General features: G+C 39.3%; 2 protein-coding genes across 2 annotated transcripts in view; one reads left to right on the top strand and one right to left on the bottom strand. All coding sequences in view use genetic code 11, as the record gives it.

Annotated features, from left to right (window-relative positions):
• EGR_09001 (hypothetical protein) overlaps nt 1-8,807 on the top strand; it is a gene marked incomplete at both ends in the record, with an annotated part of 10,456 nt that extends 1,649 nt beyond the window's left edge. The window contains 6 exons of the mRNA XM_024498250.1: nt 649-745; nt 2,041-2,089; nt 2,210-2,477; nt 5,462-5,550; nt 7,710-7,906; nt 8,640-8,807. Of these exons, the coding sequence (XP_024347347.1) occupies nt 649-745; nt 2,041-2,089; nt 2,210-2,477; nt 5,462-5,550; nt 7,710-7,906; nt 8,640-8,807 (868 nt within the window). The remainder of the gene's footprint in view (nt 1-648; nt 746-2,040; nt 2,090-2,209; nt 2,478-5,461; nt 5,551-7,709; nt 7,907-8,639) is intronic.
• Nucleotides 8,808-8,922: 115 nt separating this feature from the next.
• EGR_09000 (hypothetical protein) lies at nt 8,923-9,963 on the bottom strand (the record flags this gene model as incomplete). The annotated part of the gene is made up of 1 exon (XM_024498249.1): nt 8,923-9,963. The coding sequence occupies one exon, from the start codon at nt 9,961-9,963 to the stop codon at nt 8,923-8,925; it is 1,041 nt and encodes a 346-aa protein (XP_024347346.1).
• Nucleotides 9,964-16,568: the final 6,605 nt, after the last annotated feature.

Here is a 16,568-nt window from a genome sequence, read left to right as displayed (position 1 = left end):
ACAAAGACAAGCCAGCTTAGCAATAAGGGAATGCTACTACCTCGTTCACCAGCTCTACTAAGAAGGTGATCAGTGCCCCATGAAGTGCCTGTCGTGAATTCTGAGATTATGCATGCTAAGTGTGCACATAATTCATGATATGGTTGGTGCCTTGGCGAAGCAAAAGACATTGGAAGCGCTGCTTATGTGCAATCCCACCTGCCAACCCCCTCGACGACTCACGTGTGACACTGCTTTTCGCTTCAAGTCTCACGTAAATGCGAGCCTGCTCAAATAACGCGCTTCTATTTCGAGAGCTGACGTAGCCAACCAGAGCTAAGAAGCAATAGCAGCACTTTGTACTGACTCAGGCATTCAATTTTGATTCAGAATAATTATATGGAATCGCGCATACTTCTCCTAGTATGAAATTAGTTTCAAAAGTGCTTTCAAACTCCTAACACCTCTTGTACTAATCCATTAACGAGAAATTTAGTATATTATGGGCGAAGCTGAAGAGTTTAGTTATTTTCACATCTCGGCGTGTATTTACTGTCGTATGTTTGTCAAAGGCTTTCTGGATAATTGAAATTCTGTAAAATCTTAACAACATCACCACTGAAATTCTGTGAACTGCAATGACAACTGTTTCATTCATGCTTATCTTAGCAATTTGTTTCTCTTTATGTGGATGCCCATTTCAAATCCATGTGCTTGTGCAATTAAGAAAATTTTAGAGACTCTTTCATTAAAGTTCATATTAAATGTATGGGGAAAACATTGCCTAAAGTTTTAAGAGTCATATTTCCTCAAAACCGATGTTAGTAATTGCTCTAAATTCCCTATAATGCAAGTTGAAGATTTGATCCCCCTCAATCATTCACATTGATAGGTATTAGCTACCGTGTGCTGTAAAGCAGGCTCAGCTCTCTTTAAACATGCATTTCGCTTTGTGAGTATCCTTGTGTAGTTTACGACCCCTTTCATATAGCATTGTATTTCCCCCCTCAGCATAAGTAAGAGAGTTTGAAGAGTTGCAATTCAAGGAAAATGGCATATATCTAAATTACGTGATAGCATAATTTATAAATTTATGGGTTAAAAGAAGCATTGTTATATCTATACTTTCCTAAAGCCATCATTCTCGTGTAGAGCAAATTTTCCTTCTTTTTGTAAAGTCTTAGTAACCGGACCCGTCAAGGATTATCAAAGATATACAAACAGCCGAATTACATTTCCACAATGAATTATGCTTGAAACCTGATTAAAGAATAACGATGCATTTTGACTGCACCGTCAGATTTAACCTTCGTTAACAAAAACACTACCGAGTATATACATGATAGTTATTATTGGGAAAATCACACAGAGTCAACAGCTTGGAAAGAAAGAAATAGCGAATAGATGCAGGGGATTGTAAAAGAGATGAGAGTGGAAATTACTTGAATGAGATTACTAGAGAGATCTAGATTTTCACACCATCACCACCTCCATAAAGCAAGGGACCTGTGCCGCAAGAAGTGGCTCTAGTAAATGAGTAGACGAGGCACAATAAGCACGCAATTCCTGGCGAAGAGAAGGGCACCAAAGGGAATGCCAGTGTGCAATCTTACTTGACAGCCCCCCTGACGACTTATGTGCTACACTTTTTTACGCTTCGAGTCCCACGTAGCTGCAAGCCCACTCATTGGTGCGTTTCCATCTCGAGAGCTGATGTAACGAACAGGAGCTAAGACGCAACAGAAGCACTTCACACAGACTCATCCACTCTCGTCAGGTTTAGAATAACAGCATGAAATCACGTTTACCTCTCCCGGCACGAAACTAGTGGAGAAGGAACTTCCACAATTCTCAACAGTTCTAATACAAATCCATTGACGAGATATTTATCTATCAGGAGGGATATTTAATGGTTTTGTTACGTTCACATCTACACGTGTGCATTTAATGTCCAAAGATTTTAAACTCTACAAAAAATCCTTGAAATACTACGGTATCTGTTTTATTCACACTCTTTTAAGCAGTGAATTTCTCTGTGTCAATGCCAGATTTTATGTTTAGGTGCCTACACATTTAAATCTCAATTTAAGTTTACATCAGAATGGTAAAAGTTAAGCATGTCCTTGAGTTTTACCAGCCATATTCCCGATAGACTAATGTTAAAAATTTTCCTAACTTCCACCAGCACTATTTTAAACTCGCGCTATGCTTTATAACTACCTTCGAGTAGTTTATAACCTCTTCCACATAACATTCAATGGCTTAAATTTTGAGATGGCAAATATTTTTCAGTTAGGATTAAAATTTCTTATTCTGATGCAAGGTAAAATTACACAAAAGTTGATAAATGGCTTTAAATTAAGTTATCATGTTCTCACTTTCCTTCTGAAAGCCAATGAAAACATCGTTTACAGCGGTGCCTTTTCTGGAATATCTGTTCAGGATCCACTATGGTACCAAAGTAGCACTGGAAACAGTTGGACACGTCAGGAATCAATGTGTTTTGACTAGTTTATGATGTCCAGATAATAAGTTATATTCAGTCGTTTGAGGTCGAATTCTAGTTGTAAATACTGGATCCAGTTACAAAAGGGTTTTTTAAGGGAATGGGTCTGAGAACAAGATATATAAAAATTTGTCGAGGTCAAATGGATTAAAACCAGTGTATGCATCCACTCTAAGAAATAGGCGAATTAGTCATCCGCAGGTTATTTACTTCGATTCTACCACATGGTAGTCCGATTCGACATCACCTCGAAACTGTTTTCTTGTTCCAAATATTTAGCTGCTTGAACATTAGGGTTGGATTTTAATTTGTTGAAGTGTTTCTTTATGTACTTTAATTAGTTGCTGTGATGGGTTCAGCGTTTAGCCTTTTCACCTTGGCCTTCAGTCCTTTGGAATGCGCAGACCTACTAAATAGGGGCATCATTTTACTGGAAGTATTTAGAAAAGGAAACATTAAAAAATGCACGCGCTGAATACACTTGTTCTTTTTTTTACGGACGCATCTTGTTGTGATGAGCTGTGATTAGTTGAAATCGGAGTTTTGTGTTTCAGACGAGGTAATTTATTTGTGTGGTGACTTTCGTCACTTGAAATGCCTCTTTGCTCCTTGGTGATGGAACTTGAGGTGATTGTGTTTGTTGCAATATTTCTGCCTGACATAAGAAAGTCGTGAATGTTTGCGTGCAAAGTTGTAAGTTTTCTTATGCCTCTTTCTGTCACAGTACTTATTTAGGGATACTGCTGATCGCTACAACCTTGTTTGTTAAGATGTCGGAACATACTCTCATTCTAAGTCCTGTGAGAATCTTGATTGTTGAAATTCCGGTTGATGTATGGACTGTAGCCCTACAAGTAAGAAAGCATTATCCGAGTTTTAATACCAATGCTCCGGTTGTGTTTCCTTAGTAAAAGCCCTAATCGGTCCAATCAGAGTGTAATACCTTCATTGCACCTATCCATTGCCTTGGGGATGGCCAGGAGTCGTGTCTATTGGAAATCCGGAAGGTCCTGCATGGCTCAGCAAAGGGTCGGCTACCAAAATTAGCGCTCTGATCGCTATTCGCTGTTTCAAACACTTTGTCTTGGCAAATTTACTGACAAAAGAAAATTGAAGTTACCGTTTCAGAGTTTTTGTGTTCATAGATTCAGCCTTGGCTGCTTTCACGAAGCAGTTTACCGTGTCTAGAATATATGGACCCCCTCTCGTGGTGGGTGGTGAAGGACCCATGCTGTTAATACCTGCTCTTTCCCTTACAGTAGTGAGATCACTGTGGGGTAGAGCCCTTTAAGGTTGTTGTGGGTAACGCAGGCTAGGTAAAAATAAAGTATGTCTGGACTGAGCAAAAGCCACTAGCATCTCCTGCTCGAGACGTCTAGCATCTTCCTTTCACTCCCGTGACCCAGTTGCTCATGAAACTCTAAAATAATTTTTTGTATTAATGATTGTTGGACCATTAGGCGCTTGGGAGTCCTAACGCCTTCTTGGTGTCATAGAACCTCACCCTCTAGAGCGAGTTTCGAACATTCTGGCCGTCTTGCTCTTCTGGGTCATCTCTTCCTCTGTGAGTTTATAAGAGGATGTAAAGAGCTTGTCCTATTAGAGGGCTGTATCGTAGCCAGTGCTCTGCACATTACACCAACTATGTTTAGTAAGCTCACTCAAAAATTTTGTACTACTGTTCTGGGAGACAGAGCATCTCCATCATTATACGTATCACCTTTTCTGTACTATACCACGTAATCGTACTGCTGCAGTTCCTCGTACCAGCGTACAACCAAACGGTCTATGGTCTTTAGCGGTTTTAACCGGGTGAGAGTCTGATGGTCCGCCATCTGGTATTGTCTGAGGTGTCTAATTATTGTGGGACAATAAACAGCTCACATTATGTTGTATTTTTCGGTTTACTATTTTTATTGGGTTTGGCACTTGCGTAAGCAATGAATTTTTCCTTTTCTTTCTTGTCCCTTTGTGAGGGTTCACCGCCCACCACGGTATTACTAGCTTCAGAATCCAGCACAAAATGGTGAGGCTAGAACTGGTGAGGAGCAGAGCAATCGCTTTAGTTCGGCCAACGCTTTCCATGTTTTTCCTCCATTTCAAATTCTTTTGGCCTGCTTTTCCATCATTTTATGTAGTGGGCTTGAGATCGTAGTAAAATCTTCAACAAAATGTCTGTAGTAACCTGTCACGCTCAGGGAGCTACGACGTTTCCTCTAAATAAATGGTATTGACCAGGTACTCGCTTGCTTTGTACTGTCACCGGTGACTTATTTTCGCTTGAAGTGACAGTATGGCCCATGAAGTTGACTAACCACAGCAGAAATAGGCACTTCTGTGGGTTCAAAGACAACCTCGCACCTCACAGTTGGTCCATCACGCCTCAGGTTTGCGTTAAGCTCTCAAATATCTCTACCGAAGACGAGGACGTCGGTTGGGTATATTACACAATGTTTGGGGAATATTATAATTAATGTGGTTTGCATTGGGGTTTGAAAGTTGGGCACTACATTACATAATCCAAAAGGCGTTGCCTGGAAGTCATAAAGCCCCTTTGGTAATATGGAAGGCGTATTCTCTGTCCGTTTCTGCTACTTCCATTTTCCTGACTTTAGATTTATCGTGGAGAACCAGTTTGATCTCGTCTCTGACCATCTCATAGACCAGGCGGTTTACTTCTTTTATGAGGAAGTAGTATTCTACTGAGCGATTGCCAGATAGGTCGTCGATGTCATCGTATGCTCCAGATTACTGGTTCGTTTAAGCCTAGCCCCTTCCCATGAGAATATATTGGCTTACTTAAGCAGTAGCTCGAGAAGTTATTTTCTATTGTTGTCGGTGCTGTGAGTTAGCTGTGCTTAGAGGTCATCTAGGTTGTTCTTGGGTACAGCTACGGCCTCGAAGAAGGCATTGCAAATGTCATCAACCTCTTCCTTCGGCACCGAAAAAAGGTGCACTGACTTTAATGTCTTGTAGACTGATAAGGCAACCTGCACAAAATTCAAGACGACTTTATTGTTTCGTAGAAAATCAATGCCATGGATCACGTCATAAGCCAGTTCTGAGTATGTAATAGATTTTGCTATGCAGGTCCATTTACCTATGCAGACCCTTAGCTATGCCGCTCTTTCCACCACCATCTCCCTTTCTTCTGCAGAACTTAATCTGCTAGATTGTGGAACTATTCTAATCGTGTGGGCAAGGACTGAATAATTACCATCGGGCAAAAGTTTAGGGGGGTATTGTATGAATGCCCCTCTAGTTTGGTTGTGTTTTGCAAGAATGCATTAAAGTCAAATTTTGGGTATTACGCGGAGGATCACTACATGCGGATTTTGGGTTTGGGTGCCTATTGTGGTTGTTGTAGCATGGGACCGTAAGCAGCTCCTGACTCTTCTTGGTTGCGAACTTCGTCAGCCGGCTGAGGGAGTTCGAATTTGTGCCATAAAGTCTCCCAGCCATAATGAGCCGTCGAACTCTTGTCTAAACTGGATGGTTTCAGGTCCAGCGACTCTGTTTGGAGGCGAGCCACGGAAAGCTCCTCATGATAGAAGTTGGAGGTTCTTATCGTACTCCCTGTCGTCTTTCTTCGTTTTCTGGTCCGACGAAAGAACCCTCTGGCAGGTGTCTGCTATTTCTGCTCAATGATTAGTTGAGATAAAGGAACGCAACAATGTTTAAAATCGGTGTCCGGGGTGATTTTTGCTTCTATAGCGGTGGAGGTTCCGGAGTGCTCCTGACGTCAATAGTTGAGCCAGGAGTTCAATTTGGCAGTTTTAAATCATCCTTTGAAACCCAAATCGATCATGAGAGTTGAGATTTGCTGCCACTGTCAGCATTATGATAGGTTTAGTACTTATCTCCTCCTCCCTCGACTTTATTCCTTTGGAATAAGCAGATTGGTTGAGTAGGAACATCCTTATTGGGAGTATTTGGAAAAGGAAACAGAAAAATTAGGAAAATGGACGTTCATAGCAATCAACTCCTTCGGAGATTGATGGGGGCCTTCGATAAGAGGTACATTTTTAATGAATGCTCCTGGCCTAAAAGCTACATTCAAATAGTTGCTACACTTACCATTCCTGTTGGCGCCAAAAGAACAACATATTCAGTTCAAAACCTAAAATCTTTGCATTAAAGTCAAAGCGTTCTTTCTAAAAGAGCTATTTGATACGCTAATCATTTACCAGAAGGCACCGTGATGGTGGACGATATTCTACGCATTCTTTTCCTAATGAATTTATATAGCGTCATTCAGTGGGATCATTGACAGGCAGGGGCACCAAGTAGACCCGTCCAGAAGTGCGGAAGCCTCATAACGTACCAAATTCACTGACAAAATCAATGACGATACGATTAAGCTCCAAGTAACAGTTGGTGTACAAGAGAGCCCTAAATCAAATGTATTTAAAAGTGTGAATCTTTGGGCACCTCTACAGCTAAAAAAACTCTATTCTGTATCGTCATTTTAGGGAACTTAACGATAGCACATGTAGCTTCTGTTTTTTCGCACTGTGGAGATACATGAGCTTTACTGAACCATTTCAGCCCCTAAACCTATTTTATTGTTTTTGTTATTCCTGTGCAAAAGCTTTCATGTCATTTTAACTTGTACTGGTATGTGATTTTAGAAATCTCCTGTTTTGCCATAAATGAGTAAGTAAATCAAATCAACGTGTGAACATTCACTTTTGATTTATTACAGAACTAAAACAGGCGAAGTATGAGGCTTGTTTGTACGTATCGAGAGTTGAAAGTACACAGAGGCAAGTGCTAATAGTGGTTCCCTCTACATTCTCTCATTTGATTTGACACACCATAAAGTTATTTGTACGAAATTTGCCTCCTCTTTACCTCCTCTTCTATAACGCTAGCCTTTCGGCGTTTCGAGTAATCCTCAAATTACCATCGATAAATTTGTAAAATTGTAAGGTTTTACGCAAAATTAACTTAAGGGCAAAATGGTTGCATAGCGCTGTTTAACAACCGCTAATTAAAACTAACACAACTGTTACGGTTTTAAAGCACTTTACAGTAATACGTACCCCAACAGGCTGGTGAATTTTGTGCCAAAATAATGATGGCACTACTGGAACTACTTGGTGAATGACCAGCAGAAGTCGAGAGCTCTCCGCCACTGGTAGCACCACTGCTAAAACCTCGTAAAGTTTTCTCTTGCATTAGTGTGAATTTCTGATGAAATAAATGATCATTCCAATCTTAGATGGTTGTGCAACTGATTGCATGCATTGGAACCTCTTGTGTGATGCATCTGTTATTGCCACTTCTCATACAGCGGTGACTGAGATGACTATCAAACAGATGTTCAAACATCATGTCCGACTAATTACTTTTACCAGTGAAATGCTTCAACTCCTGTTCTCCTGTACACCACGTAAATTACGAATAATCTACTACCTGGTTTGAAGGTTATGTTTTGAGTTATTTTCTTCGAGGAAACAGCGATTTAATTAATTTATACTGCCTGCCGAATTTACACAAAATGCGATATTTTCTAAATGCGTGACGGTTTAAAAAATTTATAACTGATAAACCTTCTATAAAGATTACTTTCTCCCATAGTATGATTTTGCTACTCGTATATTGATTGTGAAATTGAGGTTCTGGACAGGTTTCAGTTTTCTCTTTTTATCAGTGGCTTGTTGCAGGCACCACCTACAGGAATCTCAAGAATCAGTAGTACATTGTGTCATTTCAAAGACCTTGTATATTCTCAAACATTCGCATCGTTATCTATTCTTCGCTGTAGAAGGGGAAGGAGAATGGGGCAACACCCAAGAGAAATGACGTGGTTTGCAGCAGTTATAATAATACAAACCTGGAGAAATTAAGCAGCAAAGCATTTCACATCTTCAAGCGGTTGTTACGATTATTTATAAGTTGAGTGAAAATGCAATTTGCACAAAATTCTTACAGAATATCGAACTATTTACAACAGCAAAATATCTGTCCTAAAAACAAGTAAAAGTACTTAGGATATTGCGATCTAGAGAGGACAGCATATATTTCTATTGCAGGACAAAATCATTCACAAATTAATAGAACTTTATCAGTACTATTATATTTACACATTCCTAAAAACAGTCGTTCCTGTGTGCAACAAATTTTACCCCAATTTTTAAAGTCCTAATAGCTAGACATACAAGAAGTATTAAATACTTACGAGCAGCCTAATCATATTCCCATAATGAATGCACTCCAATCATTATTAGAGAATAATAATGCAAATTACATTTCGCGATCAGACTTATTCTTTGTAGACAAATTACACGGGGTCAACAGTGTATATGAAATGGAGTAGCAAGTAGATACATGAGGATAATCGGAAAGCAGAGGGGTTAAAATGGTGTGAATAAGATTACACGATAAATTTTGACGTCCAATCTAAAGTAGGATTAATAGATATCAGGAACAGCTTAATCATCATCATCATCAACACCAGCGGACCAGTGGACGTTCCATTTATTATTATGGCCATGCCCCTTGCCACTACCACTGCCAGGAATTCGACCGGGTTTAAATCGGCCAACATCACCATTATCGTCATCATCATCGCCGTCATCGCTAGACCAGTGGGAGATCCATTTATTATTATGGCCATGTCCCTTGCCATGACCACCACCAGGAACCCTGCCAGGTTTAAATGGCCCATCGTCATCATCATCTTCGTCATTGTCGTCGACATTGTCACCAAGAGAGCCGTGGCCCACCCATTCATTATTTCCAGCAATCCATCCAGGTTTGAAATGACCTCCATCGTCGTCGCCATTATCGGCATTGTCGTTACCGTCGTCGTCATTATCATCGACATCAAAGTCAATATTGTCACCATGATCATCAAAGGAGATATTCTCATCAACGTCGTCAGCACCGTCATTATCATCATCGACAAGCTCATCATCATAATCGACGTGGCCGTGATTAGCGTCATTAGTATTAACGCTAATGTTGCTTGAAGAACAGGAATTATTGGAAAAATTTGAACTTTGGCTTCCCATATGACCACCAACCAAACCACCACCAGCACCTCCTTCACTCTCCTCTTCGTCTTCATCTCCGTCCTCGTCTTCATCTTCCCCTTCACCTTCCTCTTCGCCTTCCTCCTCACCCGACTCCGTCATTAGCACGTATCCCTCCGTGATGCCGCCAATGCTCCCATGTGACTCGGTGACTTCACCTTCCACACCTCCACCGATCACTCCACCACCAGCACCTCCTTCACTCTCCCCTTCGTCTTCTTTCGTTATCTCTTGTGGTTTCTTCTCTTCAATTTGTACGCTTCCTCCATCTACTTTATCCTCTTCCTTTTGTGTCAGATTCTTTTTACATCCATCCTTCTCGTTTCCGAATTCCTTTTCTTCTTTTATTGTTTCTATTACCTTTTTATTGCATATTTTGTTCCTGTTATAATTTCCTGGACATATTTCGGGTATGTCTATTTGAGCTTCCAATTTCATCTTTACCTTTGGTTCTTGCACTGCATAACTTTTTGCTACGATGCTAACAAAAAATAACCATAAAAATAGGCTTTTCATTTTGACACTGAACGCACTCCAATGACTTCTGCTCTACTTCTTGTCACCTTTTATATATTCTGTCGGTACCTTTGTGTGTGCCATTTGTCTATTCGAGCACTCTCTGCGCGCTTCTTTGATCAGGATCCTCTTAGTTCTCTTGGCTCTGTGCGTGATGCGTCACCATAAATTGAATTAAATTCACTTATAATGTTCGGGCTTTTGACTTTGCAGTTACTTTCCTGTCGTCAGAACTTTCGAATTAGTTTACAAATTATGAATTCTTAAGTGTGCAGAATTTAGTATTACAAGAAGTGAGTTAGTCTTTTAGTTTAAACATTGTTGCCCAATTTCAGATGGTCCTTTCCAGGAATCTACTTTTGTGTTTTTCCACGAGTACGTTTTTATTTCAAAGTAAATCATTATTCATATGCTTTATTTCCCCATTAATGGGCACCACTCAAACTTCTAATAACTATCTATTTTTCGTGTATTCTTTTCTAAGTTACTCGAGTGCTGAAGCAAAATAGATGTTAGTCCTATTAAATTCTTATGAATTTTGCGAAACTTCTTTAATCACTTACTTAAAGCCCGCATCTGTACCCGATTTTTTTGTTTGTTTTCCAAACATCATGTTCGTGATTACACTTCCACTTAATATGTTTAAAAAGATAAGGAATAGAATTGGTTCCCCTGATGCTTATTGCTAAACTGCAGAATGTATTTATATCCCTTTGTTAATAAAATGTGCAAATAAATATCACACGGATGTAGAAAACCTAATTCGCCGTTTCTTCTTCATTTTATTTAAGCTTTGCTCTAAGAACAACGCTCACCTCTTTTTTACTTTCCTAATTTGTCATCCTCATTGTCGGGGGTCACGCACAGGGAATGATTTTGGGTAAAGCTGCAGCACAGGATGCTTCCTCTCTCTCAAGAATGGAAATTTGGGCTATTAAGACCAGCTTATGACTCCATACAACTGAATGACCAAGAATATCGACTTGGCGAGAACTTGTAGTATTTGGTCAAATATGCCTATGCCTACTTTTATACAAACTAGTACTTTATTTACCCACTGGTTCCGATAAATAAAGTGCGGTTTTCTTTTAATAGATCGTTTTCTCTCTTAACATTGGTCCTTTCAGGCGACATAGCATGTATTGTCTCAACTTGTGTATAATTTCGCAACATCGACATTATTTGATGCCGTGATCGAAATACGACAAGTCCATTTGTCCCTGTCAATCACACAACGATGAATCAGCCTAGTAATAAAGGAATGATATTACCTCATTCGGGGTATTCACTAAGAAGGGAACCTGACACACCAAGCACGCGGATAATTCGTGATAAGTTTCGGTACGTTAACGAAGTAAAAGAAATTGGAAGTAATACTTATGGTGCAATTCACTTGGCAGTCGTTTCGACGACTCATTGTGACAATGCTTGTTGCATCGGATTTCACGTAAATGCGGGCCTGCTCATTGGCGCTTTCCCATCTCTAGAGTTTTTGTGATCAACAACACCGTAGAAGCAACAGGAGTGCTTTAAACTTACTCACTTTCTCTTCTCTTTCAACCAATCTATTATGATCATTGCCTCCTTTATCTCTGTGAAATGGTATGTCTCTCTTAGAATAAAATTAGCCATAAAGGTACTTTTACAATTCCTAATTTTTCCTACATAAACTCAGTGTCGAGTTATTTAATCTAGCATGGGTGTTGCTTAATAGTTTTGGTAATTTTACTTTTCTACATCTGTATTTAGCGTTACATTCCTTTTTATATAAAATAAAAGAGCGAAGTTACTGTTTTATTAAAATTTTTACATTGTGGATTTACTAGTCCAGCATATCTTATTCTCCCTAGATAGCAATATTTTCTCTCTAGTAGGCATTTGGCACGCTAAAATCTTTTTGCGGGCATTATAAAGGCGGCTTCTGTTATTCACTTAATCATTTAATAATGTAGTTTTATACGCTACTGTGCAATTATTGAGGTGCACAGGGGCTTAATATTCCTGTTTGAGATTGACTGAGGCCTATTGTGCTCTGGAGTTACTGTACAGCCAGAATGCATTGGAGTGCGCACATCTCTTTCCCCTCAAAACTTGACTTGTCTCAATTAATTTTGAGGAAGCCTGACCACATCAATTATGGCAAACCCTAATAAAAGAGGATGATCTTCATAAGGCTTTAATAAAAAAACAGTGCATTGGAAATTTCAGCAGCCAAGTCGAGTGCAGTCCGTTTAATTAATAGCTTACGTGAGCAGTTATTTGTCCATGTGCTTTATTCAAAATCTGGATTTTTGGAAATAAGATTCATTTCTAGCCTTAAGTCGATGAAAACTTAAAGATGGCTCAGAGGTTTACTAAACGATTGTTATACAAACTTGTAGCTTGCATATTTGTATTTTGAGTGACAAATTACGTTCCGTCAATCAGTGATAACGTCAACTAAACCAGATAGGTGAGCCAATCTGAGACCAGAAATAACGAATACGTGCCGGTGGTAACAGTTTGGCGCATATCATCCAAGCATAAATTCTTAGATGAGTTTGAATAAATTAATGAAATGAAGTAGTGAGGTAGGTGAGTCAACTCAACAAGAGTCGGCATTGATAATTGTACAGAATGCGTTTTATTTAGTCTCCCAACTACTTTTCTGATATCTGTATGACCTAGTTTCGTTTGACTGTATACTTTGTTTACCACAGTCTGTTATCACAGCCTCCAGTAAATAGTTTATGTCCCTCGAAATCCGTAAAATAATTATATTTAAAAAATTTCGTTTTTCTTCCACTTTGCCGCTTGTAGTACCATTTGATACAACCGAGTAATCCCAGTATCGAATAAGTTTATGCCAGAAATCCCATCTGGTTTGTATTTGCTGATCTTATGCAATGGATTCTCTACTATGAAATTTCTCACTTCAAGGCAGGTATGCGGTCTAGTGAAACTATACACCCTACACTGTGAAAGCGTTTAATAAAGTTTGAATAAATGCCTTAACAGTGATACACCCCTTAGCGCAAAGGATCACAGTAAGATCTAGGTGTCTTCACCTTGAAGTACTTCAGCTACATTGGATATCATGATTTTTTCTAAATGTGATAGAAATGCAACATCTTTTTCATACACTTTACGCTTTTTAAGCCCATGTTACTACAAATTATGGCGTGCAGAGATTTAATCGTTGGTTTAACACTTGTTTTGGCTACGCTGGGACCAAAGGCCCCTCCTTTGCATTTCCTTTGAGTGGTATGACCTCCAGGGTATACACGTGGTCCTTTAGCCTAACTCTGCATCGGCGATGCATTTTCTGTCTTAGTATTCTGCCTTCTTTCGGCTTGTAAAATAGACTTACGATGCTATGCTGGTGTTAGTAGGAAACAAAACCGCCCCTAAGGGACAACTACCCTGATTCCTATTACTGAATGCTATAAATAACTCTATGGAAAATAGACATATCTACGACTGCTCCTAATGGAGGGACTGAAAATGACGTCTGCCTTTGGTACCTGCCCCAGTCCCGTATTCTGCGGGAATGCTATTTTCAGCCGAAGTGATACCACTCGTGATCCACTTGGAAAAGTTCGCCACAGAGCTGTCTACATTAGCCATATAAAGATGCCAAATAGGTGGACATGCAATGCCACCTTCAACTATATTATTTGGATACAATTCATGTGGATAGATATAACTGGGCATAAATAAGGTGAGAACCAAGTGGCAAGGAGGAATAAATGCGAAACGTCATCCACACGTAATCACTTTAGCCCCCTATTTTATTCAATGACTCTAAGGCCAGTGTTCTTACGGATAACGAGCAGCTACTTGATGGCCTGCGCGTTTCCCATTCTCCAGCAACAGCTCCCAAACAAGATGGAACTCCAGGTGTAGTGGGAATGTCAAAATGGATCAGTGACGTGACGGTTTAATATCGGCCCATTTACGCGCAAATTGAATGATTGGCGTAGTTATTTCGTGGGTATCTTTTTAAACAGTACCGACTACGTTTCGATGGTCAACGTTAGAGGTTGAACAGGGCAAGCGTCCAGAACAACACTCATAAGACGAGAAGGGGTGTGTAATGCTTCGACTGTTTATTTAACTCTATTTTGGTTACGCGAACACTTAAGGTTCCGACCTTGTACTTATGTTAAGTGGGACGGCCTTCTGGCAATGACAATAGCCCTCCAGCCGTTCTCTACGTTGGCAACACACTATGATTTCTACCGTCTTCGGGAGACACAGGGCGCCACATAACAAACCGCCACATGTCAACGAACAGGCCAAAGGAACTAACTAGAAAACTTTCCCCTTCTTTTTTTACTATCATATGTGGTAAAAGATAAGAAATGAATTTGCTGATTTAAGTACCTTTTCTCAAAAAGTTTTAACTTAATGCATAGGTCTTCATCTAGTCGTTATGGTACAATAACTTCTAATAGGTGGTCTGATTAGATAAAATTCCTTGATCGTTAAATCTGAATCCTGAGTTTGCATCAATTTTAAAAAAGACGTTATCTCCACTTTCGAAAGTCGCGACCTACATTGGATCGAAATCCGGTAATTGTATCACACAACAAATTTAAGTACTTAGTATGTATTCTTTAATTAGCTTCAACCAAGTAGTTCACTAAGACTTCTTTCCAATTGTAATACGATTAAATCATGTATAGGAAGTTTTTCTCTCCCATTTTCCACTTGTATTATAAAATAATACAAGCATTTTAGAATGCAATTTGAATTTTTTGCTCTTTTTCCCCTAGCCTGAATGCAAAATATTCACACTTCAAGGTTTAACAAACACATCTTTAAAACCACAAATTTTATGACGCAATATGCTTAAGATGGCACTACTGCTGATCGTTTTAGAAATTCAGAACCCAACTAAGTTTTTTTAAGTGCTTTTACAACTGCAATTTATCTTCATGCAGCGCTTTGGATGGCCCGGCAACTAGAATCACCCTTCTCTTTTGGCGCATTTCAAAATGACTAAGGGACGGCAGATTAGTGCACAAGTGCCATCCACCGTCACCGTCCTAGTAAAGGTGCGCACTCATCTAAGACATATGTGCCTTAGTCACAATACTTCTCCAACACTTTAAGTGCCATTTAGGTTATCTACACGATATTAATTATTTAGCGAATTCGACTCAATTGAATTTTGCAAGTAATTTTTGTTATAATTTATAAAATTGGTCATGATTTCTTGCCAAAATTAACGTGCGTTGGTTAGACATCAGAATTTGCTCACTCTAATGTACTTTCTTGCACCTCGCCAACTAAACGACTTAGAAGTGACTTATAAGGATTTGGAAGCAAAAATGAAACAACTTTTTATTTGTGCTGGGTCTATTTACGGTACATGATTAAGGTCACAAGAGGGATGACTTCGTTATCGCCAATCCAAGGCCTCAAAGATTGGATGAAGTGATTATTTACTTGAGCGAATGGGCAGGTGGGAGGGTATTCATTTCACCCGGCAGAAAAGTAGCGAGAGCAAGAGAAACAAGTAAAGGCAAGCAATCGCATTCTGTTCTTAGTTAATCTACCACGTTATTTTGAGTTTGTATAAAAAGTCATGAGGGATGGTAATTGATATTTGATGTTCTTGGCGAATTGGCTAGCATTCATTGGGATCCTAATTATCTCAACAATGAAGGAGCCATTGTATTACAAGTATGATGATGGCAGCTTACCAATAGTAATATAAACTACGATAGTTTTCGGTGTCACTTGGAATATGGCTGAAGAAAAACTAGCCCCGTTGATGATTTTTTAGCTGCTGAGACTATCTGAGAAGGATAGAAGACATAATACTAGGGTGAAATACGTTGTGACGACATACAGTAGGACTTGGGGCTACTGACATAGACCGCAGACCAGCCCACCCGGCTTAGGTAAAATGGTGGAGATCCAAAGTGGCCTGTTACGGAAACCGAGAGTTAAACTAAAAACAACGTGTTACACTTTTGCAAAATAAAAGGAATTTATTGAGCACATTAAATCCAATTTGTGTCATTTTTCTAAGCCAAATTATTTTAAGCTACATACTGTGGATTAACTACACTTCTGGATGGTCACCCACTTGAAAGTGGTCAGTGTGGTCAGAAGTATTTCTGGGCTACGTGACAAGTGTAAACTCAAAAGTTTCTTTAAGCATGGTGGATGGAAACAAGGAATTGTGAACGGATTTATCGACTAGAACCTCAAATTAAAGTGCAGAAAGAGACACCTCACTAAAATAGTGCTATAAATGATATTTGTGGTAAGTGTGCATCACATCAGACTGTCCTGCAAATTGTCTCTTTGAAGTTTCATTTGGTATACCAATTTTAGCTAGATTTTATATTGACTATGGAGGGAAAAGTACACGTTAAAAATGCAATATTTATGATCAAAGTAGCATATTAATGTAATTCTTAGGGGGAAAGGCAATCAGACCTTATACCGTGTAAAGCGGCTGCGAATAGTTTTGCTAGCCATTTTCCGTTCAGGAAATCTAATTGAGAAACATTATTTAAATAAAATATTGC

This window comes from Echinococcus granulosus (assembly GCF_000524195.1).
Source record: "Echinococcus granulosus chromosome Unknown EG_S00127, whole genome shotgun sequence".
NCBI lineage: Eukaryota > Metazoa > Platyhelminthes > Cestoda > Cyclophyllidea > Taeniidae > Echinococcus > Echinococcus granulosus.
This window is presented reverse-complemented; position numbering and strand designations above follow the sequence as displayed.